The 27,082-nt window shown below is 43.7% G+C and overlaps 1 protein-coding gene across 2 annotated transcripts; it reads left to right on the top strand.

Annotated features, from left to right (window-relative positions):
* The first annotated feature begins 90 nt into the window (after nt 1–90).
* LOC135636893 (probable glutamate carboxypeptidase VP8) lies at nt 91–25,992 on the top strand. Of its 2 annotated transcripts, XM_065149021.1 has the most exons (9): nt 650–1,912; nt 3,028–3,270; nt 12,617–12,769; nt 12,989–13,057; nt 13,513–13,603; nt 19,320–19,403; nt 22,899–22,981; nt 25,245–25,517; nt 25,634–25,992. In XM_065149021.1, exons 1-9 carry the CDS (start codon nt 788–790, stop codon nt 25,796–25,798), a joined length of 2,286 nt encoding a protein of 761 aa, XP_065005093.1. In that variant the 5' UTR covers nt 650–787; the 3' UTR covers nt 25,799–25,992. The 2 variants fall into 2 exon arrangements, with proteins under 2 accessions (XP_065005094.1, XP_065005093.1); XM_065149022.1 differs by lacking the exon at nt 25,634–25,992 and having other exon boundaries at nt 91–1,912; nt 25,238–25,436.
* Nucleotides 25,993–27,082: the final 1,090 nt, after the last annotated feature.

Genomic DNA, 27,082 nt, shown 5'->3' with positions numbered 1-27,082 from the left:
TTGATTAAATTTTAAGCAAGAATCATTCTCCTTGTCTCTTTGAGCATGGGACACACGGTTTTCATGCAGATATTGCGGATGATTCAACCGAGTTAAGTGGATGGAACCTATTGAAGTCATAGATATATGCAAGTACGTACCCACTTTTCTTCGATGATCCTGGTTGGCCTGTTATTGCCGACTTGTGACTCTGTTGTTGCCTGTTTAAACATCGATTCCTACTTGAACATTTCTTTTCGTTCTCTAGTGTTTCTTACTATTCTATTATGGCCTTCCCCTTATCCTAGTAGAATTGTACTGTTGACATGGGATTCATGGAAGTTAAAATAGTAAGAAAAAGGAGGGAGAAGACAACACAGCTTGAAGTTAAAATTTGTTAAGCATTGCATCTCCTCCAAAATTGGATTGACAAATTTTTTTTTAATTTTCATTTTTCTTCAAACATTAATTAGCATCTCCTTTCCTTTATATTGCTTTCACTTTAAATAACAGTAAAGTGAATTTATTACTAGTATTATTTACTTGCAGGCATCTTCAACATCAATAATTAAGGTGGCACTTCTCATTTGTCACGTTAAAAAACTGGGCGGCTAAAATAATATCCGATAGTTCAAACCACAAGTTTGCTGCTACGTGATACTACTCGAGCGAGGAATCAGTCGCGACCTTACGCCACGGAAAAGTATAGGCGCGGCAATTATTGGTTTCCGCATCCATCCCTCAGGTGTCTCCTATTCGATTCCCACCAGGCCAAAGAAGTTTATCGGTATTTCCACTTCATTTCATAATGATGCTGAAAGCGAAAACCCATCCGCCTTCAACGCCACCCTCCGACTTCGTCCCCGTCCCCCAACTCTCTCTCTCTCTCTCTCTCTCTCTCTCTCTCTCTCTCTCTCTCTCTCTTCACGGAATGCGCCCGCCGCTCCCTCCCAAACACCCCCACGCCCACCGAGCCGTCCTCTGTTTCCTCTCCCTCGTCCTTCTCTTCTTCTTTCTCTTATACCTCTTCTCCCTTGCCCCTTCCCGGAATAAACCCTCCCCTCTTCCTTCTCCTCCGCCTTCTTCCCGCAATGCCCCCGCGGACTCCCTCAGCGATCCTCACCGCCTCTTCCTCTCCCTCTCCCCCGGCGCCAATGCTAGCATCGCAGCCCACCTCCGCACCCTCACCCTCCGCCCACACCTAGCCGGCACCCCTTCCGCGGCCCACGCCGCCTCCTACGTCCTCGCCCACCTCCGCTCCGCCGGCCTCCGGACCCTCGTGGCCGACTACTATCCGCTCCTCTCCTACCCCGCCTCCGCCTCCCTCGCCCTCCTCCGCCCTGACGGCGCCCTCCTGAGGTCACTTCCCCTTGCTGAGCCCGCAGACCCCGAGGCCGCCGCCGTGCCGCCGTACCACGCCTACTCTCCCTCAGGCGCCGCCATGGCCCCCGGGGTGTTCATCAATTATGGCCGGGAGGAGGACTACCGGGCGCTCGACCGGCTTGGTGTCGACGTCAAGGGCTGCGTCGTGATCGTGCGACGCGGCGGCGGGTACCGGGGTGCGGTGGTTGTGAGGGCCGCGGCGAGAGGCGCGGTGGCTGTGCTGATGTTTAAGGCGGCCGACCGCGGTGGAGTCGAGAGGGGGACCGTGTTGCTCGGCGGGGTCGGCGATCCGCTGACCCCCGGGTGGGCGGCTCCTTCCGCCGCGGCTGCGGCGGACGACGGTGGGGGCGAGAGGCTTGACGCCGACGAGGAGGAGGTGAGGCGGAGGTTCCCCAAGATTCCGTCGATGCCGCTGGCGGAGGCTGTGGCGATGGAGATTTTGAGGACGCTGGGTGGGCCCCCGATGCCTCGCGCTTGGAGAGACGCGTTGCCTTTGGCGGAGGACAGCGGCGTCGGACCCGGCCCCACGTTGGTCAACCTCACGTATCAGGTAATCTCGGTCGTCCATGGTTTTCATCTGCCACAGTTTGACGGCTGTAGATGGTCGTTCCTTTTCCCACAGGTATCAGCCGTCGGTTTCCTTTTTTATTTAGCTGAATTCTCTTACTGATGACGTCCCTTCTGACTCCGACGAACCATATGCAATCTTTCGCTGATGTATGCGGTCCAACGCCTTGAGAAATCAACGGCTAATAGGTCTGAAAAGGTGTTGTTTGTACTAATTCTGTCGTGTATCAGGTCAACACAATCTAAGTATACCGAGTTGTATGAGTCTGAATGCTTGTCCTTGTCACAAATACGTGGATTGGTATGATGTTGCCATCATCTCACTTGATTGTTTCGCAGTAGCTATCGCAGTAGCTAATGGTTAGATACCCCTTTCTTGTGGTCCCATATTCCATATGAAGATGTCCAAATGATGCAGTGATAAGATCAACATATTCTTCTTTCCAGTTTATGATGTTCTACTTTACCAGATGGTCCATCAAAACTGTCCATTGTGTTGGTATATGATGTATTTATGTTGCAGAAATCTTCAAATTTTATGACGAGTTGGAACCTTAGCTTACTGGGGCACAGGGTCCAACCAGGATGACATGGTCCCATCTTAGAGGTGCATTCAAACAATTAAATGTCTTGTTTGAGGTGGCTTCATGTGTCTTATTCAGCCAAAACACATGTAAGCTACTAGTATCAATGAATGAACGACCTGTCTTTATCATCTATAATGTATCTTAGCATTGTACTTTAGTGGGTACATTATATGTGACCCCACGTGTCTAATGTTTTCTTTGAATTGCAGCTTCTGAACTTTTGTTGACTTGTGTGTGTTGCAAATGCCACAACTTTGTCTTTCATGATCTCCTGTTTTCTAGTTATGTTTCTCTGTGGTAAAATTTATTTTGTCTGATCTGTTGTTATTCTGACGTGGAACCTTTCTTGTGGAAGCATGCCTTACTTTTATCTACAGGTTTTCCTTGTTATGAGAGCCTTCTCTTGTTTGCTCTTATACAATTCAATTTTTAGCTGCTTGCATATGGAAATGATCCTTTAGTTCTATGTGTTTAATTTGCACTACCTTTTTATCCCTTTATGGTTGTCAAGGAAGATAAGAAGTTGGCAAAGATTCAGAATGTTTTCGGTGTCATAAGGGGAAGTGAGGAGCCAGATCGTTATGTTATCCTTGGCAACCACAGAGATGCATGGACATTTGGTGCTGTGGACCCCAATAGTGGAACAGCTGCACTTCTTGATGTTGCTCGCCGTTATGGGAGCTTGTTGCGCTCGGGCTGGAGACCTCGAAGGACAATAATCCTATGCAGTTGGGATGCAGAGGAGTTTGGAATGGTGAGTTACCTCATTCTTGCTACAGTTAGTATGACTATTGGACTGAGAATCTGTTAGTTTTTCTTGCTATTTGCTACTAAAATTTTGGACCTAATTTTGGATAAAGAAGGATACGGTTTTATGCTTTGTAGATAACTGATGGATATATTTAAATGTAACTATTTCAGTGGCAAGATCACGTAGCTACTATGTGTCACTCTCAATGAAGCTTGAATGCTTCATTTGTTACAATTATGAGTAAGGTTTACCTTACTAGTCTATACCAGTGTATCGATCAGCTATCAGTATGGTATGTATCGAGATGTATCGATGTATCATATGTCGATACATTGGGACATGCCAATGGCACAGTAGAATTATCGAAAATAGCTCCAAAATACTTGAAAAATAAAAAAAGGTTTATGATTTTTAAATTGGAAATACATATAAATTTAGCATAATTTCAAAAAAAAATAATTTAAATTAAGAAAAAATAGTGATATTTTTTTGAGTTTTGAGGAGTAGCTTTGTGGTATATTCTAGATCGTTCTTACGTTAATATTGAATTATCTACAGAGAAATGATTTGAATTGTTAGATTATTTTTTAAACAATTTAAACTTCAAGATTTAAACGAATTAAGTAATCAATCGATGGATATATCTGATTCTACCACAAAAAAGAATGATGAGATTCCACGGGCGATGGATCGGAGTCCTCGATCTTATGTATCTATATATCAATTTGATATGTTTGTCGAACCTAATCTTGAAATTGATCCCATGACATAGTATACTGATATATCGTATGCCATTATTGCATCAATGTGGTGATGGTCGTAGTTTGATCAGCGGGAACCACATGTGTTCGAGGTATCTCTTGAGGCAAGGACGATTGTGGCATGTTTTGGTGCGGAGCATGGAGAATGTCAGAACTTCTACTTTTGCCATTGATCTACTGCTCTATATCATAAGATTGATCATTGTATTGCTGGCCGGAGAAGTATGACCAACTATCGCTGTACTGTTGTTGGTCGTAAGATTCTCCATAATTCGACAACTGTAAATATGATGAGCTTTGCTCTGTCTACGTTGTGTAGGCTCTATTGCATATGTTCAAAATATACTATTTTCCCCTTTCATGTATAAACTTGACAAGTAACTCGTTGAGCTCTATGATCTGAATCTTGGGTGGCATGTGTAAAATACTACTCATCGGGCCATGCACCACCCTCAAATTGTGTAGACGGGACCATCAACTCCCTAGTGTTGCCGCCATCATTGATTGAGGCACTGTTGTCCATATCGTTGTCATGTCTCTAGACCAAACGGGTGGTTGAATGTGATTGGTGAGGTGTCTTGTCACCTGACTCAATTTTTTTCAACTGTGCGACCGATGCTACTACCTTCCCCTTTGCCTTTACCTATTCACGCTGGGCGGACGACTGTGATAGTTAGGTGTCTCTAGTTCCTTGAGTACGCTGACTCAATGTTGTTCGGCTCCTTTCGTTACATTCTGATCGAGGGAGATCTTCCTCCTACTAGGGATGTGCTTCCTCTTCTTCTATTGCTTTGGTGATATAATGTAAAGGACGTGGAGGATCTCCTGCCTCATCAAATAGAGGATCCTCTTGGTTTTCCGCTGCTTCGACCCACTCCAACATTGGCTCTGAATCTTCATTATAGAATTGGAGGTCGATGGGATCAATCTTTGTTTCCTCTGACTCCTTGTCTGGCTTAGCACACCGCAGCCTTAGCCACATGTTATAGTGGACATATACTAGTTTCTCCAACTGTTTATACGAAAGTCTGTTGCTTACCTTCGTGTGAATCAATGTAAACGTTGACCAATTATGTTTGCAATCATTAGATGTTGTCGTCTACAAAAGTACATGGATGACAACCTTCCTTAAATTTAGTGCGTCCTCTCCAAATTGTAGCCACCACTCGACTGCAAAAAGATATAAATAAGACTTTAATAGCATAGTAAATAATTAATATCAAATATAGTTTATAATCTACATGTGTGTATTTTTTTCTCACTACGAGCTATATTGTAATGACATAATACACCTACAATGTTGGAAAATGAACGAATTGTTTTTCGGAATAATTGACCCTCTATCAACTACATCAGTAGTGTTCGACACGAGTCGATATATAACATTTTTTAGTGTCAACAATAAATCTGATCGCGTTTTAAGACTATACTGAAATTGAGTGCTTGGATTTAGATAATATGCTATAAGACAAATAATTTTGTTAGTAAGAATGTTTTAAATATTAAAAAAATTATGAATTAAATTGCACTGAACATGAATTTATCTATATTATGGATATCTTGGTCCATATGAACTTTAATCTTGCGATCTATGTTCTGTAAGTATTGCTCGATCTCAAAATCATCTTTAAATGTTTTCTTGACCTCCTCTTTGCTATAATCAACATATGTTTAAGATAAGACATTTGGAGGCGCTTGTTCATATCGACTTTACGGAGGATAACGTAAGATGGTTTCACTCCTATTATGATTTCATTTACCGTATCCTAAAATCTAGAAGAAAGAAGTCTTTTTTTATCTTTTTTCCATCGCTCGATTTTGAATACCCGGAATTGGACCATTCCTGTGAAGTGATCATTGCCTTGAGGCCTTGCCTCTTGTACTGTATTGACTTGAAGGCAATAAAATTTATAGCAAACCGAATGACTCTAGATATGAGTATCTCACCATTTAGATACTTTTGCATCAAAGAATGGATCTAATGATGATTATATATAAACTTTATGATCAACTGTGCTTGAATTACACACTTGCTAATTGATGGTAACTCACTAATATCCTTCAGCATTAGATCCATATAATGAGTTGCACATGGAGTCCAAAACAATGTTTTTTTTTTCAATTATAAATCGACTTTCTTGAAATTTGCTATATCATTGGTGACTATTTGAATAATGTACTGTGGCTCGATTTCTTCTACTACGCTGTCCATTAGGTTTTCAATATAGTTTGTATCTTGAATTTTGTTGGAAGCATTAATTGACTTATAAAAAACCACTCATCTATTGTTGTTGCGGTGTGCAACTGTTTAAGCCGTGGCCTCGGGGCCGACGCGGCTCGGTTCGGGGGTCCGAATGTGGGAGATCTCGGGAGGCGTCCCTCGGGGTCTCCCGACGACCGAGCACGGGAGGTCGGGTCGGGAGGAAGCTCCGCCGCAGCATTGGGAAGGGGCGATCCCGTCCTTCGCACCTGCACACAGGTCGGGCCGGGAGCTCGGCCCGACCCCTCCGACGATCAGGTCAGCGGTGTGGAGGGGGTTGTGGATGAGGCAGAAGAAGAGCCTCTGAGTGTTTTGTGTCTGAGGGAGTTCGTCTCCCCCCCACTCTCCTCCCCCGTTCGTTTAGAACTCGGGGGTATTTATAGATGAGTTTGATGTTACCTGATGTGGCTGCTTGCAGGGGCAGGACAGTACCTCTCGTGGCGTCTGACATTGCCACTGAGGTTGCGTGGAGAACCGGGCTGCCGCAGGGTATGGGCACGCCTCGGTCGACGTGCTCCTTTGCCTCGGTCGAGCGCATGACGTCAAATGCTGAGGTTGTTGGCTGAGAGCTGGTGACGTTGGCGCACATTAAGTCGGCATTAATGCTTGCTTCCTCGGGCAGTGCGTCCACCTGGAGTGGCTGATGTCGTGGCGCGTCACGTCGCCATTTTTACCCTTATCATATTCCCCCCCCCGAAAGGAGCGATGCGTCGGTTGTCACGCAAGGGGAGTTCGATGCATGGCTTCTGTCTTCAGGTGGGCTGGCCGTGCGGACGCAGCTTCGGGGAGAATGGAGCCGAGGGGCCGAGGAGCACGACGCAGGCGGGCTGGACGCGCTGGTGTGTCTCGAGCATTATGCGGCCGAGGAGCACGACGCAGGCGGGTTGGATGCGCTGGTGTGTCTCGGGCATTACGCGGCCGAGGAGCACGATGCAGGCGGGCTGGCTGCGCTGGTGTGTCTCGGGAACATGGGGCCAAGGAGCACGACGCAGGCGGGCTGGACGCGTTGGTGTGTCTCGGGCATTACGCGGCCGAGGAGCACGACGCAGGCGGGCTGGCTGCGCTGGGGAAGTCTCGGGCATGCTGTGGCCGAGGAGGCCTCGGGGAAGGTGTGGCCGAGGGCCGAGGAGCCGAGGGCCGAGGCATGACGTAGGCGGGCAGGCCGCGCAGGTGTGCCTCGGGCAACGTGGGGTCGAGGAGCACGACGCATACGGGCATACCGCGCAGGTGTGTCTCGGGCAACGCGGAGCCGAGGAGCACGACGCAGGCGGGCTGACCGCGCAGGTGTGTCTCGGGCAGCGCGGGGCCGAGGAGCACGACACATACGGGCATACCGTGCAGGTGTGTCTCGGGCAGCGCGGGGCCTAGGAGCACGACACATACGGGCATACCGCGCAGGTGTGTCTCGGGCAGCGCGGGGCCGAGGAGCACAACGCAGGCGGGCTGGACGCGCTGGTGTGTCTCGGGCATTACGCGGCCGAGGAGCACGACGCAGGCGGGCTGGCTGCGCTGGTGTGTCTCGAGAACATGGGGCCAAGGAGCACGACGCAGGCGGGCTGGCCGCGCAGGTGTGTCTCAGGCATTATGCGGTCGAGGAGCACGACGCAAGCGGACAGACTGCACAGGCGTGGTCGCGAGGGTCATGCGGCCGAGTAGCATGACGCAGGCAGGCAGACCGCGCAGGTGTGGTCTCGGGTAACACGCAGCCGCGTAGATACTAGAAAGGGGGTTAGGCCGGAGCTAACCGCGAGGTGGGAGGCGGTCAGGTAGGTACTGAGCCTTTGCTCGGCAGAGACTAAGGCAAGGCCTAGATTTCTTTCCGCGATGATTACATCGGATAGCCACCGCGGGTGCTTCACCTCTACTGTCGGGAGTCGCCGCTTCTCCTCACGGCTACCTAGGCCTCCGCCGCGACGTATTGGTTAGCTCGTTGGAGCATATCTGGTACCGCGGTGGGGGGTCGCTCCACGAGGGACCAGCAGAGCCTGGAAGGTCGCAGACCTGTTGTAAACGCCTGCACTAACATAGAGGGATGAGCGTCCGGGAACCCCCGGATGTGTGTTGTAAAGCGATTCACAAAATGGGAGAGGGGCTCGTCCTCCCTTTGGTTGAGTCCGAGGAGTAGTGCAGCGGACGGCTTTGGTCGCTCGTAGGCCAAGAAGCTAAGCTCGAAGTCTTTTACGAGCTGATCAAAGGAGGCGATCGTCCCAGTCTTCAGTCCGCTGTACCATGTGCGGGCTGGCCCCCTCAGAGTTGTGGGAAACGCCCTGCACATCAAAGCGTCAGCGGTGCCATACAGCGCCATTTGGGCTCGGAAAGCGGCTACGTGGTCCGCTGGGTCGGTGGAGCCATTGTAAGCGTCTAGAGAGGGGAGCTGGAATTCCGAGGGGACTGTCAGATCCCGTATCTCAGGCGTGAAGGGAGACCCTTAGTGTGCGTCCTTCCCGAGCTCTCCCTTGGACATGCGAACCTCTTTCTGCACCTCGTCGAGTCGCTGGTTGACGAAGCACAACTGGGCCCGCAGGGAGTCCGAAGGGAGTGCCTCAGGTTCTGGGCCGTCGCTCGGGTTTGCCGTCGCTGGATCCCCGAGGGGGGCCGTTCGGACCCGAGGCGAAGTGGGGGGCTGCGGAAGCGTCATGTGATCCTGGACGGGTGGCTCCTGTTGTCGTAGCAGTTCGTTCGCAGGCGGGTGCGCCGGGCGAGAAATGAGCGGGACAATGGTTTGCACCATTTCCATCAGGGCTCGGACTTGAAGAGCGAGGTCTTGAAAGGCCTCGGGCGATATCGGCAAAGGGATGCTCGGGACGCCCTCGGGCCGTACCCCTGTTAAGAACGATCCCTCGGCAGGGAGTTCGTCGGGGTCGGTCTGAGGATCCCTCGACATTCAAGCCCTCCTTCTAGCGCCAATCTGTTGCGGTGTGCAACTGTTTAAGCCGTGGCCTCGGGGCCGACGCGGCTCGGTTCGGGGGTCCGAATGTGGGGGATCTCGGGAGGCGTCCCTCGAGGTCTCCCGGCGGCCGAGCACGGTGGTTCGGGTCGGGAGGAAGCTCCGCCGTAGCGTTGGGAAGGGGCGATCCCGTCCTTCGCACCTGCACACAGGTCGGGCCGGGAGCTCGGCCCGACCCCTCCGACGATCAGGTTAGCGGTGTGGAGGGGGTTGTGGATGAGGCAAAAGAAGAGCCTCTGAGTGTTTTGTGTCTGAGGGAGTTCGTCTCCTCCCCCGTTCGTTTAGAACTCTGGGGTATTTATAGATGAGTTTGATGTTACTTGATGTGGCTACTTGCAGGGGCAGGACAGTATCTCTCGTGGCGTCTGACATTGCCACTGAGGTTGCGTGGAGAATCGGGCTACCGCAGGGTATGGGCACGCCTCGGTCGACGTGCTCCTTTGCCTCGGTCGAGCGCATGACGTCAAATGCTGAGGTTGTTGGCTGAGAGCTGGTGACGTTGGCGCACATTAAGTCGGCATTAATGCTTGCTTCCTCGGGCAGTGCGTCCACCTGGAGTGGCTGATGTCGTGGCGCGTCACGTCGCCATTTTTACCCTTATCAATTGTAATATACAAGAAAATTGATGATACTCATTCTTGTTGTTCTTGTCCAATTGTCACACATTGATGTCACCCTATATTTGTCCTACTTGCTTTTGAAGGATGTGATCCAATTCTTTAGTTTTGTCATCTCCTCATCTAAATACACGTCGTGGATCTTTTTCGGTGTGGAGGTTGGATCCTCGTGCTAAACTTTTGAACAGAGGCGATCATGCTTTGATAATATGGACCTTGGGCTGTGTTTGTTGGAATCATACGGAAGTTGAACCATTTTGCAATTGCCTTCGCAGTATCCTACTTCTTTTTATTTTTTTATATGCACCGTCAATCTGTGTTTGCTTCGTTGTTTGTGGAGGATAGACTTGCGGATTAATATCAATAATATCTAGTGCTAACCTCCTACCAAGTCCTTTCATAAAACTACGGATGCCACCCTGTCTCATGCTACCAATCCGGCTTAACTAATAGGGGCAGTTGGCTACCTCATATTGGTCGACCTCTGGATTCCTTATGGCGTCGACCCACTGCAATTGCCACACTCCCTTTGTGAGTCAGGTCATCAATGCCTCAATGCTTCCTTATATATGCATTGATGCTCCAGTGATGCACGAATTCCAGCTTTAAAATCTGGGTCGATATCATCGTTGCGACTCTCATATTCGTCATAAACCGGTTCCTGCGTAGCCCTGTAGTATTCTTTCTTAGCTCATATTCTTGTTCATTGTATCTTCTCTTGCCTATTGTAACTTGTCTTGAAATGATTTATGGACCTCTGTCGGAACCTTCTTGCATTTTACAACATCGGGATACCCATCGGCCAAATGCATCTTCATTGAGGTGATTCCTCTACCCTTGTTGATGTAGTTACAATAAATGTATTGTTAATGATGACGGTTCCTGTCTATCTTTTGGGCATGATCCCAAGCGTCATCATATGCATGTTCCTTTGGTGTCATGTTCCTATCAAAATTGAATTAAATAAGCAAGTTACGATTAACCCTAATTCAAAATAACAAGGTGTGATTATACGTAATGATCCCTACTTTGTCACTATAAATATGTCAATCAATATATTCGACATTAAATACGTAGAATTGACTCAATATCATTAAATTTATCATTAAATACATTAATTACAATAATATTTTTTTTTATTAAACTCTAATTATCTCTATTTTATCACTATAAATATGCCAAACACCCTAAGAAGTATTAAATATGTAAATTTGATCCAATATAGGTCAAATTACGATGAAATTATCATTAAATTCACTAATCACATCATTAATATAGTTAATTACCTCTAATTATTCCTCTTTCATCACTATAAATATGTTAAACACTTTAATAGACATTAAAGACACTTAATTGACCCAATATGGGTCAAAATTTCATATTATCGTAATTAAATATACTAATCACAACCTTAACATAGTTAATTAATCTCTAATTAGACATATTTCATCGCCATAAACATGTCAAATATCCTAATAGGTATTAAAGACTTTGAATTGACCTGGTCAAACTTTGATTAAATCATCATTAAAACCACTAATTATAGCATTAAAAAACTTAATTAAAACCTAATTAAACCTCTTATATCATCACAAACATATAAATCACTTTAATATGCATGAAATATAAAGATTTGACCCATTAAGTGTCTAATTTCAAAAATCAACATTAAACACACTAATAATAACATTGAAGGCCTTAATTACTCCATAATTAATACTATTATACTATCAAAAATATATCAAACAACATATTAGATATTAAGTCATTAACCACATAGAATAGGCTTAATCATATTATAAATCAATAAATATCCAGAAAGATAATACATATTGTATTATCTCTTGATTAGAGTGTTCTTCCTCTTAATCCTCTCAAAATAGTCTCCCAAATTTGATCCAATCTACAAATCGTAGTTTTATTGAGTTTAGAAGAGTGAAAATATGAGAATGTGAGAGAGATGCGAGTGAGAGAGTTTGAGAGTTGAAGAGATTGAGAGAGTGGAATGGGTTGAAAGAGGGGGGATGAAAGGGTTTAAAAATCTTTTCTTATGGTTCAAACGATCAAATTAATCGTTTGAAATAGGACAATCTTAGTCTTTGGTCGGTAATGGTTGAAATCCGACCATTACTAACCTGTGCAAGCCTTGTATCATCTGATACGAGTTCATGTAACAGTATCACTCGGTATATGGTGGTCCACGTATCGGTCCCTTGTCAGCTCGGTACATACTGCCGATATTGGGTGGCATGTGTTGGTATAGCAAACCCTGATTATGAGGCCATATCTTCTCTCAAAATTAGATGATAGATCATGCAATGCAATTGCATGATATATCATGCAAATGGAGCTCAAAGCAATTAGTGCGTGAATGCTTCATTTGTGACAATTACGAGGTGATAACTTCTCTCAAACTAAGAATTGAATGCCCTTGCCCAACTTATGTGTGGTTACATGATAGATCATGCAAATAGGGCTAAAAATTCTAAAAAAGAACTTATAGATATGCACTGAAGAAGATGCAGTTGTGGTCACTATCATATATATGCATATGATGCTTCTTGTGCAAGTAAGCTAATCTACAACTGAAAGCACCTGTGCTTTATACCGTACAACATATCTTCCTGCATGTTTTTTGTTGAGATGTTTCAAGTTTGTTTGAGGTCCAAGATCAAAATTTTCTTGTAAAATGATTGAGTTGTAGTACCTTGTGCTCATTACTGCATTTTCACATTTTTCATCTAATTCAAGATTTTTTTTATAGATTGGATCTACTGAATGGGTTGAGCAGAACCTTGGAAAATTGACATCGATGGCTGTGACATACTTGAATGTCGATTGTGCAGTTCAAGGTGATGGTTTTTTTGCTGGTGCAACTCCCCAGTTGGACAAGCTTCTAGTTCAAGTTACAAAACAGGTGAACATGCAATACTGTTGCAAGTTTGTTAATTCTTCTCTTGTATAATAATTGATGTGAAGTTTTCTATTAAGTGGGTGCTCTTTGCTCACTAATAGAAAAATAAAAAGAATCAATTTAGTTTTATATAAACGAGATGTGAAGTTTTCTCACCAAGTGAGTATAGGCATTTTTTCACATCTATATTTGTTATATGGTATTGTCATCTTGATGTTTCAGATCCAGGATCCAGATTTGGAAGGCAGGACGGTTTATGATTCTTGGGCAGCAAATAATGAAGGTATCAGTGTAAGCTGTTAGTACCTATGTTATTCTTTCTTCTATCAGTGATACAGATTACAGAACTTGATTGAGCACTTGTATACTTAATACAATGGAAACTGAATGAAAAAAAAAATCTAATTTGGAGCCAGTTAGATTCTTTAAGAGTTGTTCTAGATTTTTTTTTAATAGAGTAAATTAGAGATTTTCAATGGAACTATCCTCTTAGCCTTCTTAGTTTATTTTTTTTCTTTATCTGTGAGGACGGAATCATTATCCTTTCACTGCCAAGACATTGAAATGCTTGAGTATTAATTTTGTGTTTTTATGTCCTGCAGTATAGTTTTACTGGTTTACTTCATCGTACCTGGCTTTTTGTTGTGACAATAATACAATAGGCTTTTCGCTTGAATTCAGTAGTTTAATTTTCTTTTCCTGGTGTTATGCTAATCTTGTATGCTAATTATGATTTTTCAATGCAGAAGATTGAAAGACTGGCTAGAGCTGATTCAGATTTTTCTGCATTTTTACACCATGCGGGGATTCCTTCTGTGGATTTGTACTATGGTGAAGGTATCTCTCTTAGGCCACTATGTTAGATTATAACTTTATCTAAAATGAGAAAATATGCTGCCTTAACTGGCACAATGTTGTGCTATGTTTCATGCACAATTTTGGGTGACACTTTGAAGTTAGAAAATCCGCCCTTAACTGTCACAAGTTGTTGGTAAGTATTGTATCTTGTGAATATATATTTTTACAGTTGCTTATTCATCATAAAAAGATGTTTTAGCTGGAATGCAACTGTTTAAGGCATGTAATTAAATACATATTTGTTAAGTTTATGGTATATATGCATTTGCCTTCACTATTATGATGATCAAGGAAATATAAAATGACATTAGATCTGAATTTATTTTAGTTTGAAGCATTTGCTGGATTACTGGGTTGCATGTGGAGGAACTTGTTTATGTGCAGTGAGCGATATGCTCCTTGTCCCAATCAAGCACTATCAGTGAATAGCAATAGATAGACATCTTGCTGGGTAAATACTGTTTGGTCATAGCTGAATTGTGCCAGCTTAACTTGTTCATGGTTGTATCTATAGAACGGTGGGCATGGGTTGACAAGTTTGAGGGATGGAGTAATGGATTTGCTACTCTGGGTGTCATCACTTACGCTAATTCTATCTTCTATGGGAGATTAAAACTAGAAGATGGACATTTAGTCAAGAAAAGGAATTCTAACACATTCTGTCATCACCTTGTTTGATTTGTAAGCCTGCTTAAAGAGGCACGTGAATGACATAGATTCACTTCTGATGATGTAATTTTGCACTTTCATTTTCCTTTTTAAATTCTGTTTCCTTGTTTTCATGTACGCTAAACACTTTGCATTGCTACTAAGGTGACTGGAAGGTAATATATTTATTTTTGAATGACCTTAGAATTTTCTGTGCCTTTTGGATGGCATATATGTTGGCTCCTTGTATGAAAGGTTGACCAGAGTAAGCTTTTTATATGTGGGAAGCTGCATAAATTTGTATTGTTGTCTCTGAAGGTCAAGGTCATTGTCTTAGCTTTTGATCAACAAAGAAAGATTGATGTCTGAATAACGTAGAGGACTTGGTTATGTTTATTAACTCTGGTCTGCTTTGGTGAGAAGTTACAACATTGATCTGACAAATCAATTGTGTTTCTTATTGTAAGTGTTTCTTTGCATGCTATGTGGCTTTTGATTGATATCTTTCAAGGAATGTTCTTTTCACTTGATCATACCTGGAAGGAAATGTAGAGAGTAGAGACTTTTTGTTACTAAGATCAGCCCTGTTTCTTGTTTTCTTCAATTGAGACAGCTACGATTGTTTTTAGGTCTCTTCAATCAGTGGGTTGATGCTTTATTCCTTGTAATTGGTTCTACAATGGTGCCTGATATGCTGTCTTTGATTATTATTGGTCCTATCTTAACACCCCAGTTTAGTCCCAACAGGTTAATGAGTTAGCTTGGGTTTAAGAATTTTATGTAGTGGTTTAGACTCAACAGGTTAATGAGTCGGTTATCCCATCAAATTGAGATGTGGCAAATATTATCAAGGTTACCTATTGGAGATGATGAGAGACTCGAGTAAAAAAGATTACCTGTGGATTGGATTAGAGAGTACATTAAAGCATGGTGCCACCATTAGCTTAGGTATCATATGCACCATGTTTGAGTTTGTTCTGGACGATGTTGTTGCTTAACGATAGCGTCAAATCATTGAGGGAGATTATATAACCCTTGTTTAGTTCCATATTGGTGGTGGGCAAAGATTTAGATTGACTTATAAGGGTTTGATGGATGTACTATCACTAACTGGGGCTTAAACATATTGAGCTACTTGATTAGGTTCAAGATAGTTAACAGATTTATTATCCTATCGTGATACTATTATTGCTACACTGCATGTTATCGTGCTCTTATGTATGCCTAGAATGTTCATTTGATGTATGACAACACCAAAAAATTCTAAGGTAGTAGAGAAGGATTGATCCTTAGGCATGTACATGAAGTATACAGTACTTGAGTACATTTGCATGGTTTAATTTGGAAAGTGAATTTATAGATCTATACAGAAGCTTGCTTAATCTCATTTACCAGTGATAGGGCATATTATGGTACCACCCTCGCGGCAACGGTCGGCAGCCACGTCAGCGCCAAGGTAGAGCCTCAAGGCTGACACGGCGTGCCACGTCAACACGACACCTCGGACTCGGATGGGATGATCACCCGCTCTCGCGTCGTCCGAGGCCGTACAGAACGATGCCGCATAACACGCAGTCGCTTCGGAAAGCTTGAAACGGCGTCGCGCGACGCGATCCCATGTAGGTTGGCCGGTGCCTGCGCGGAGGGAACGAGTCGCTTCGGAAAGCTCGGGACGGTGCCGCACCACGTCGATCTGTGCAGGTCGGTTGGTGCTTTCACAGCGGGTATGGGTTGACCGCTCAAGGAATCGGCGGCCATTAACAGACCGTCTATAGTCAACCTTTGTTCGCAAGTATAAAAGCCGACCTCTTGACCAGTGTCAGGGGTCAGACTTCAAACACTTAAACTCCCCTTAGCATCCACAACCTAGCACTAATGTAAGCTTCGGAGGGATTGAGTTGGGTAATCCCCGTCCCGACTTATGTTTGCGTGCAGGAACTCGACGAGGAAGGAGCAACAATTCGGCGAGGGAGGAAGAGCAACTCCCTACTCTACCTCGGATCGATTCTGAAGACAAAGCCTGGACTCGACCTGACGTTGACCCCCTCCGTTCGAGCATCCACGTGGGCGGCTCTGCGCACTCGGGATTGGACCAAGCCATGCTAACCCATCGGCCACGGCATAAGGTTGCTTAACATTTTTGGCGCTAGGAGGGCCCAATGTTGCAAGAACGCCCACAACCGAGCAACCCTGGGCGAGCGTCCTAGAGAGGAGCCGCCCGCTGCTCACCCGACCTTCGGGATCGGAGGCCAGCTCCCTCTTCCTCCGAACCTGGAAGGGAACACCTCAACCCCAACCCCAAACCGCTACTGACGGTTATTCAACGATCCCGGGTTTCGCCTCCTGGGACCACAATGGGACAACCTATTGTCTTAGCCGAGGCGTTCCTTAGCCTCACTCACCAAGTCCAAGCGCTGGCGAGGATGATGCAGACTATCATCCCCCTAGTTCCCCAACTCGGCCAGCAGGCGGCATTGCCCCAACCACCGCTGCCACGGGACCTGACGACCCCTGTCATCACGCCACAGGAGCCTTTCTCGATTGGCCAGCAACCCAGAGCTGTGGATGCTAATCCGCTGGCCGAAGAGCAGTCGGGAGACTCGAGGCCGACGCCAGAGCATAACGCCCCGGTCCCCGACGGACCACCCCGAGCTGCCTCGAGCTCGATACCTTATCATCCAACTTGGCGGACTCTCTCCGGGCTCAGCTACACCTGGTCTCAGTCATGTGCTCGAGTAGTGTTGCTCGGCCAAACTAGTGCCCGAGTAGTGTCGCTCGGCCAGTCATATGCCCGAGTAGTGTTGCTCGGCCAAATTAGTGCCCGAGCAATGTGGCTCGACCAGTCATGCGCCCGAGTAGCGTTGCTTGGCCAAACCAGTACCCAAGCAGTACGACTCGGCTAGTCATGTGCCCAAGTAGCGTTGCTCGACCAAACCAGTGCCCGAGCAGTATGGCTTGGCCAGTCCAGTGCCCGAGTCATGATACTCGCCCTGTCCAACGTTCGAGCCACACCTCGGCCTATCGGGGCCCCGGTTACATCTCAGTCGATCCGATGCCCGAGCAAGGACAACAACGTTATAATCCACCCGCCCAAAGGGACTACAGATCCAACCAACAACAACCCCAAGCCGTGCCTCACGCCCTTCCACGAGGAACTCGAGGCACAACACCTTTGGGGGGGGGGGCCCGGGAGAGAATGATAGGGCATATTCTGGTACCACCCCCGCAGCAACAGTCGACAACTACGTCAGCGCCAAGGTAGAGCCTCAGGGTTGACACGACGCATCACGACACCTCAGACTCGGATGGGATGACTGCCCGCTCCCGCGCCGTCCGAGGCCGTACAGAACAACGCTGCATAACATGCAGCCACTCCGGAAAGCTTGAAGCGCGGCGCGGGCCCGTGCAGGTCGACTGACACCCGCGCGGAGAGAATGAGCCGCTCTGGAAAGCTCGGGACAACGTCGCATCACGTCGATCTGTGCAGGTCGGTCGGTGCCCACACAATGGGTATGGGTCGGCCGCCCAAGGAATCGATGGTCATTAACAGACCGTCTATAGCCAACCTTCGTTTATAGGTATAAAAGTTGACCTCTTGACTAGCATTAGGGATCGGACATCGAACACTTAAACTCCCCTTAGCATCCACGACCTAGCATTAATGTAAGCTTTGGAGGGGTCGAGTCGGGAAATCCCCCTCCCGACTTCGGCCTGCGTGTAGGAACTCGGCGAGGAAGGAGCAGTAATTTGGCGAGGGAGGAAGAGCAACTCCCTGCTCTACCTCGGATCGATTCTAAAGACGAAGCCTAGACCCGACCTGACGTTGACCCCCTCCGTTCAAACATCCACGTGGGCGGCTCTTTGCACTCGGGATTGGACCAAGCCGTGCTGACCCATCTGTCACGAACGGTCATCGTGCACCCGCAACAACTCCGTTCAACGAACCGTTCGTCACTCTCGTCTACATGTATAGCTGCTTGGCAGCATGTTTTGGCTTGGTTTTAAGTCATTTTGCTTGTAAAAATGTAAGTTCGAACAAGTTGCAACGCTACAGTATGACCGCTCACCGAGCCGAGCAAAACAGCCCTAAAATAGCCCAAAACAGCTCCGTTTTCGTGTGCCACGGGCTATTTTCTGCAGCCCGCTGCCGCACGCGAAACGTCAGCCATCTCAGCACCTTAGAACCATCCGGGTGGCACCATGGGAGATGGGGCTTCGGTATAGTGTCGGGCGTTGAACAATCTTTCGCAAGTTCGCACGTTACCTTGACGGGAACTTGTTGTCGCGCCCGGCACCCGGTGAGCAGCTGTTTGTGGATTTGCAGCTGTTCGTTCAACCCTCTAAAGGCCTTGTTTTCCTCCTCTCCCTCTTTTCTCTTATGCACGCAAGGTGCTCGTTGAATTGCTTGTAAAGCTTCCCCTTTTCACGAGACGTCGGGACTTGTCCGTCGCTCGTTCTTCGAACTAATCAACTTTCTTTTTTACAGGTCCTTTGGGACCTGCGAGAGGTTGCAAGTGGGTTGATCTTTGCGGACGCAAATCGCAAGGGTGAAGCGCGACTTAGGCAACGCAAGCTAAGTTCGCGTCTTTGCCGCAAGGTGCCTCATGACTTAGGCAATTCCAGCTAAGTCCGTGACACATCGGCCACGGCATAAGGTTGCTCAACAACTAGGTAATAAAGTTCCTTGGTACCAGTGGACCAAAGATAGGTTCTAACTCTTCCTATTCATATTGGGTGAAATACTAGCATCATCAAAACTTGTACAAATTGCTGTATATTATTGTTTATAGCAAGATTTGATGCAGTGTCAGTTGTTTCAAAGTTTTGCCTTATGATGGGGGTGACAACATTTCTCCATCACTTGTTGACTCTCAGTGCATTTCACTAATTCCATGAGGCCTACTGATCAAAATGATTAAGCTTTTGCATGATTGTTTTGATTCTCTGCTCTACATTTTCACTTCAATCATATTATCTGAAAAGGTAACAGCATTCCTAGTTTTTGTTATTATGATCAGATGGGGATAATTCTATATTGTGCTTTCAGCATTCGGCGGCTACCATACTGCTTTTGACTCCTATAAATGGATGATAGAACATGGAGATCCATCATTTCATCGCCATGTAGCCAGTAAGTGTTTCATTTTCTTACTTGTTCGATATAAAATACTCATCATATCTTCATGTCATTATGTTGAGTTTATTGTAGAGTTAGGACCTTAACTTCAAGACATAAATTACATCAGATGGGAGAGAACAGGGTTTTCTGATGGATGAACAGCAAGGAATTTCTCTTCCTTTAGTAGTCCAGTCATTTGGAAATGATTGACATATCCTCTGAATATGAGATTGGAGTATTAACATATCACAAGAACTTCTATGATTAGTTCTAGTTAGTTTACAATGTGCAATTTGGATTTCACTATCGATTCAAAGCATAAACAGTATCTGGTTTCAGTTCTTTTGTGCTGATGGGAATAGGCTGATACACCGTGGGGTTTGATGAAAAATACATATAACACTTTTTTATTACAGGGTTTTCTGAGACTGCTACATTTTTCTGAGCAGTCAACTTAGAAATGTTGCTTTCAGTTGATTCTTTATCCATAATTATTTCAGTTATTGAGTTTGTTGCATGTTTTTCAGTTCTTAGTTAATGCTTTGTCTTCTGTGTTGTCAAAGGTGCTAAATTCCAAAAAGCTGAGGTGTTAGACATTCGATTAAGCTATCCCGTCAACGAAAGTGAGACACTCACCATTATAATTTAAAAAATTACTAATCAGGTTAAAAATAATATAATTGAAAAAAACGGTGATCACCACAAACAAGTAGGCTGTAGGAGAACAAGGTGAAGCCATTGGAGACGAAGATGGAGGCGAAGTGATCATCGGCATGAATTACAATGACAATAGTAGGTAAGTAGGCGGTCATAAAAGCACTGAGAGAAGTGGAGGCGGTTGTTGGCAAAGGTCATAGCGCAACAACAATCAATTGGAGAAGACTTGTCGCAAGCGAAAGTGATCAGAGAATAGCTCTTGAAGGCGATTGTAAGTGAAAATCATGGTGGTGGTTGCTGGTGGTTGAAGAATAGTTGTCAGAGGCTATTGTAAGAAAATTCACAGCGGGCAACATAGTGATAGTCGATTGGAGAATAGTTGTTGGAGGCGGAGATGGAGATGAAAATCATTGCATAAGCAATAGCGAGTGTAACAACAATTAGAGAAGAGCTATAAGAGAAAAAGGTGAAGACGCTTATCCGCAAAAATCACAACGGCAATGATAGGCCATCGAAGGTCGCAATGATGAATACTAAGTGGTCATAGTGGTAATGAAGAAGCTATGGTGTCACCAGCATGAAAGGAGATCGAGGGATTGAAGAACCATTAGTGAATTAGTTTAGTCGATCAATTCATCAACTTTGATTAGGCTTAGGCTTTGATTTAAGCTCTATTGGAGTGGACTAGGCTAGTGAGGCATCTAGGTTGGGCCAGGCGAGCACCTAAGCCATCCAACACCTCGCCTCGGGCACTTGCCTAGGCACCATTTGATTTAATCACCTTGCCTTAGTTTTTTGCAAGGCTCTTGGTGCTCATGGCTCGCCTTGCTCGAGTGCGTGTGGCATCATTAATATATATATGTATGTATATATATGCATGTATGTATATATATATGCATGTATGTATATGTATATGTATATATATATATATATGCATGTATGTATATGTATGTATATATATATGTATGTATGTATATGATACATATAGATATACATATCAGGGGAGGGTTTTCTTAAACAACAAGGAATTGAGGCAACTATTCAATCAAATGATATTGAGCATGTTTCCCATCTCTTCTTCAGAAACAAGTAGGGAATTTCTTTGCAAAATTGTGCTCAATTTCATATGTGGAAATTCTGCCAAGATCTCTTCGTTAGTTGGGATAAGAATCAGTACGAATCAGATTTTTTGAGAAACACATCGAGAGAGAATTTGATTTGGTTAGACAATGTGTGGTTGTTAAAAAATGTATATAAACAAATATACATATGTATATGTTTATGTACATATACATATTATATATACATATGCATATGAGCCATAGTGATATTTTTTTAACCACTAAAGACAAGTAGATAGCTTTCATCTTTGTTTTTTTTTTTTTTTGTTTCCATGGGCTCTACCATGATTCAGCTCTAGATAACTCACTATCTTTTCTTTTTCACACCCAAGTTGTTTCACTGACGCCAAATTGTAGTCATCCCGTTGCAACAACCAACTTGCTCTTGGGATAAAGAGGTTAGGTAGCCGCCCATTCAGTCAAGTTAGGCTTTGGTCGACTTGAATACGGTAGTGGTCTACTAGAGGATGGTTTGAAGACCGGATCGTCTTGAAGATGTCTTGAAGGGGTGACCTACTTGATAATGTGAGTGACTTTGGGATGCGACCTTCTTGAAGATATGGGTGACTTTGGTTGACGTTTAAACCGGGTGGGGTTGATTTGCTCAGGTTCTACAATGACAATACAAACCTTTCCAGCTCTAGATAGCACACTAGAAATATCAACAACAAAGCCGGAAAATCCCAATTATGTGGGTCAACTACGTGGACCAGTATTTAAATTTTATTAGAAGTTTCTATTAAAATCTTCCTTTACCTCTCCTCATGCCACTAACAGTAATTATTTCACTATCATTTAATAATCCAGGACCTTCATGTCTTCTTCAATCTTCATCTACCTTAAAAGATGTATACATTTTTGTTAATTGATGTGTATACTGTTCATTGGACATTCATATTGTCAATTTTGATCATCAAATGGATGTGGTGAAATTGCTTCCAATTTTTTAGTGTTGTTTTGTCTTGAAAAGAGAAAGAAAGTCTTTCAGGATGGAATGCGGGAGTCACAACTGATCGACAGAGAATTTCTGTCGAGGACCAAAAATGTCTGTGTCCCATATTCTATGCAAAAGATGTGCCGAGGGGTACAAAAGATGTGCCAAGTTAGTTTCAGGTTGTTGTGGGCAAAAGAAGATGGTAAGATGTTTAAATATTTGAATTCAATCTAGCTAGTCTAGAATAAAAACATACATGGAGACTAAGGTTTGCAATACCATCTGATATGGTTTGGTATGGATGGTATTTACTGGTACATTTAAACGTTCTAGCCCCTCGAAGTTTTGCAAGTTGCTGGTATCCGGCAGAAAAACGTTACCGGACAAAAAACATATATTCAGTTTGTTGCTGTCAGGTGCAAAACGTACTGGCCCATTGCATGTTTTTGAAAATCGTTATGTAAGGAAGTTCAAATATGTCATATCAAGCATATGGTTTTTCTAGGACAATGAAGATCATATGTATGCCTGTTTTTCATGTCTGAGCTTTTTCATTGCTTTTCTTAGTCATTTTTTTATACCAACATAATTAGTTAATAGAAAGATTTTTCTTTGTTTTGTTCTAATCCCAATAAAATTTTTCTGTAGTTGTGATTTCTGACATTAATTTAATTACAATGATTGAAAGTTGAACAACTTCAAGCAGTTATCATAGTGCTTTATGTTTAGTATTATCTAGTTTCTAATATTCTTGCTAGATTAGCTAATTCACAAATTAATCCTTTATTAACCAAGCATTCCCATCCCTCGGGGATGCGGAGGCGGTAATATGCGCAACCGGGTTTCGTTATTCGTGGGATATCTTCGCCCCTTGGAAGGTCAGTTCCACCAGTTGTTGTTTCGATGTGTTTTTGCAAGTAGGTGAGCTTTTACCCTTTAACTAGTAACAGGACGGATGAATTTTTCCTAAGAAAAGAAAAGATTTTTCATAGTGAACTGAGGATTGAATTCTAGAATCTCTAATTTAGAACAGACTTTGACATGGAATTTTAGTGCAGATTGAGACCTGAATTGCATTGGACCCTCTTGTCTTTGGTTCCTTTTGTAGCTAATTATAATGCGAATATTGGAGCATTTGAGACATCAAGGTTTTTAACTTTGGAATCTTCATACCCGAAATTGTTCTCGTCCTCCCAACCTTGTAACATGTGGAACCTATTCTCCCATATCTTATTTTATCTTTCTGATTAGGGAGATGGAGATGTTGGATATGAATAAGATCTAATTGTTCAATATGTTGGTTTGGTTAAATTTTTGTTATTGGTATGGTCCTAGTTTTTTTTTTTTATGATATTTGCTAGATGAAAAGTGTACATTTTTCCCTATCGTAGGCTCAACACTAATTATTCAAAGGAAAAATCTTACAAAATGAGTTATCCAGTACACTACACAAGCATATATAATCAATTGTGCAAGTACTTGATTTTTGAAGTAACTTCAAAAGACACACACTTCTTTTGTCTTAGAAGTATTGTTTTCGGTAAGAAGAATATAGGTCATACCAGTTATGGATTGAAGCCACATAATTATTGTCCATCATAGTTGTTTTTGTAGAAACCATCAAATTGAATTGCCTGATTAAGTATCAACCCTGTTTCTGAAAGGACTTTGATATTGAAAATTGTATTGGGACATTGAGTCATTAGGATTGCACGTAATGGTTGATTTGACTCATTCGATCTAAAGCAGCTATTGACTGTTAAAAGAGGGTATTGACTATCAGAATTCTTTGTTTGTTGATAGCCCAACAGAAAGCACAAAAGATCTGTTAAGTAATAATTTCGCCCATAAATCAACCCAATCCATTTGGCTAGCCAGGTCGACTAAGTCTTCATACTGTTTAAGTACACTTTATCATATGGTTGTGCATGGTCTTACCTATTTGGTTATCCTTTATGATTGACCCCTTAACCATGGTCATTCTGCATCCAGTGACAAATATCTGTTAGGTAATAATTTCAGCCCATAAATCAAACCAATCCATTTGCCTAGCCTGGTCGGCTAAGTCTTCATACTGTTTAAGTACACTTTATCATATGGTTGTGCATGGTCTTACCTATTTGGTTTTCCTTTATAATTGACCCCTTAACCATGGTCATTCTGCATCCAGTGACAAATATCTGTTAGGTAATAATTTCAGCCCATAAATCAAACCAATCCATTTGCCTAGCCAGCTCGTATTAGTCCTCATTCTGTTTTAAGTGCACTTTATCATATGGTTGTGCATGGTCTTTCCTATTTGGTTATCCTTTGTGATTGACCCCTTACCCATGTTCATGTTGCATCCAATCTTGTGTATCCTCACTATTGTCCCATCACTTGCTGATAGTATGTGTGATACAAGAAACAGGACTTAATGGTTTTATATCAGAAAGTAAGGTTGCAAAGCAACGAGTAGTGTTGGACACTAATTAAAATGCATCATTATGATCTACGTAGAACTTTAAAAGATGATGCACCTTGTGTTACAAATCAATAAGAAAGGGAGTGTGGGATTGCAGAGACTTAATGAACATACTGTTTTGCTTGATCTCAATTCAGTTTGATTTGAAATTGATCTTCTTGGGCCATATTACCCAAACTAATATGTCTTGCTCGAAATCAGCCAAAAGTGGTCATAGCCTTTGTGAAATGAATTGGCACATTGACATGTACATGGTTGGTTCCACTTATCTTCTTTTCTAATGCATTTCCTGTCTTAAACTTCATCAAAATCATGAATATATCACTAAGTTGTACATTTCAATCTTTGTCCTAGTCAAGTTGACATGCATATGTCTAATCCTGCATGCATTGTATGGGGTAAAGTCAGGTTGTTCCTAGTAGAGCTTGTTATGAGTTGTTCCCAATACGAAAAGCGTCAAGATATCCTTAGTCATTTGAAGTTGGAACGAGTTCAAACCATATTTTTAGACAGCAGAATTAGAAATCACATACTTATACATGATTTCAAGTGTATTTATCCTTCACATAACATATTTGCAATATCTATTTACGTTGTGTCTTAGTTATACTTGTCGCTGCTGGTTGACTTGTTATGTTATTAGTTTCCATCCATGACCCAAGGAATAAAGGTTGCAGGTGGACAATTTTGGTACGGTGAACCTAGTGGAAGCATGCCGGAAAACTGGGGTTAATAGGTTCATCCTTGTCAGTTCCATTTTGGTCAACGGGGCTGCAATGGGCCAAATACTTAATCCAGCTTATATAATACTAAATGTATTTGGGCTTACATTGATAGCAAAGCTACAAGCGGAGCAATACATCCGAAGATCTGGGATCAACTATACAATCATAAGGCCTGGTGGCCTGAGAGATGAACCTGCAACTGGAAGCATCATTATGGAACCAGAGGTAAAAATATCCATTTGGGCCATAAAACATAATCTTCTTTATCGATTAAACACTCGGGATCGTTCATTATTCAGATTTCCTGTATCATTTATCCTTGATCTTAACATGATATGCAGGATACTCTGTATGAAGGTTCCATATCTAGAGACCAGGTTGCAGAAGTTGCTGTGGGATCACTCTTCTGCCCCGATGCTTTCTACAAAGTTGTGGAGATTGTTTCTCGATCTGAAGCTCCGAAACGCCCAGTTAGTGATCTATTTGCTGCTGTTAGGCAAAGTTGATGAGTTCTTTAACTTCTTTTACACCAATATGGTATGACCAGTCTAGATTCATGTTAATGTGACAGGCCATCAGTTGGAAAGTATCGATACATACATTATATTCCATGAAACAAAATCTTCGATTTGTATCTTTGTCGGCAATAGCAAGGATCTCTCTTCAAGATTAATTTTTAGAAAGATGAATTCGGCTCGAAGTTAGAAAATTGGTTTGATTGATGATCAGATTGGCACAACATTATTTTTGGATGGCATGTACAGGTTGCTAGGCATATGTGATGGCATCTCTCTAAACACAATGTTGCTAGCCATCTACAGGTTCTACAGTCCTTTTGCCTACTCCAATTTCTCTTACCTAACGACTGTGATACCATGATTCTTCCCTAAATGCCATTATTGATCTCTCGACGCCTCCCAAGTACTGCCATGGCAGTCTCTGTCTTCTTCCCTATGTCCTCTCATCGTACAGTTCTATTGCGATGCTGTAACAGCTCTGCAGTCACTAATTAGCTTCACGGTAAACCAGGACGTTGGTACGGCGGAAGTTCACATGTGGCCGCCATGGGCGCCTCAGTCACCTCTTCCGCCACCATCGCCACCACCACGACCCTACCAAAGGGGTACAGCATAGTGCACGCCGTCCCATTGTCTCTGTCTCTTCTCTTGGCCTTGGTTGACTCCAAACCTGTCTCCTCTTTCTCCATGCAGGGAAATGGAAAACGGGTTCCACACGCCATGGCCAAAGCAGCTCCTTGCTTCCCTCCGCCATTGCTGATGTCAGTAACTATCCTGCACCGTTCCCTGGCCGAGCACTCGAGTTCGCAGCGTCACATTGATGCTCACCCTGTATGCATCCCCCTTCAACTGACTGCCATAATTGCTATCTCAAGAGGCAAAGAATGGTCATCTAATCATCAGGTAAAAAACGAAAGGGTTTCACATCATATATCAAAAGACAGTTCTTAAGCGACTTCAGATTCCATATCTAACCCAACCAACTGTGAACTGTAGATGTAGGGAGAAGAAGGTAAAAACAAGAAATTACGACGAACGGCATGACAAATCAGCAAAATAAGATCTTTCGTTTCTTCATTCCATGTTGATTACCACAACATTTCTAACAATATGTACCTGTTTGTTACTTCAGTCAAAAGAAAGCATTGATGCAGATATTGGAGATGTTTTGAAGAAACCATGGTTGTCATTTCCTCTTGGATTGAAGCCCCCTTCAATGGATAGTGTGTTGGTGGAACTACACAAGTAAGGACTATCACAAGTGCCATAGCC

This window comes from Musa acuminata, chromosome BXJ3-4, assembly GCF_036884655.1.
Source record: "Musa acuminata AAA Group cultivar baxijiao chromosome BXJ3-4, Cavendish_Baxijiao_AAA, whole genome shotgun sequence".
In the NCBI taxonomy this organism is placed as follows: domain Eukaryota; kingdom Viridiplantae; phylum Streptophyta; class Magnoliopsida; order Zingiberales; family Musaceae; genus Musa; species Musa acuminata.
Note: the sequence above shows the minus strand (reverse complement) of the source record. Positions and strands in the feature narration are given on the sequence as shown.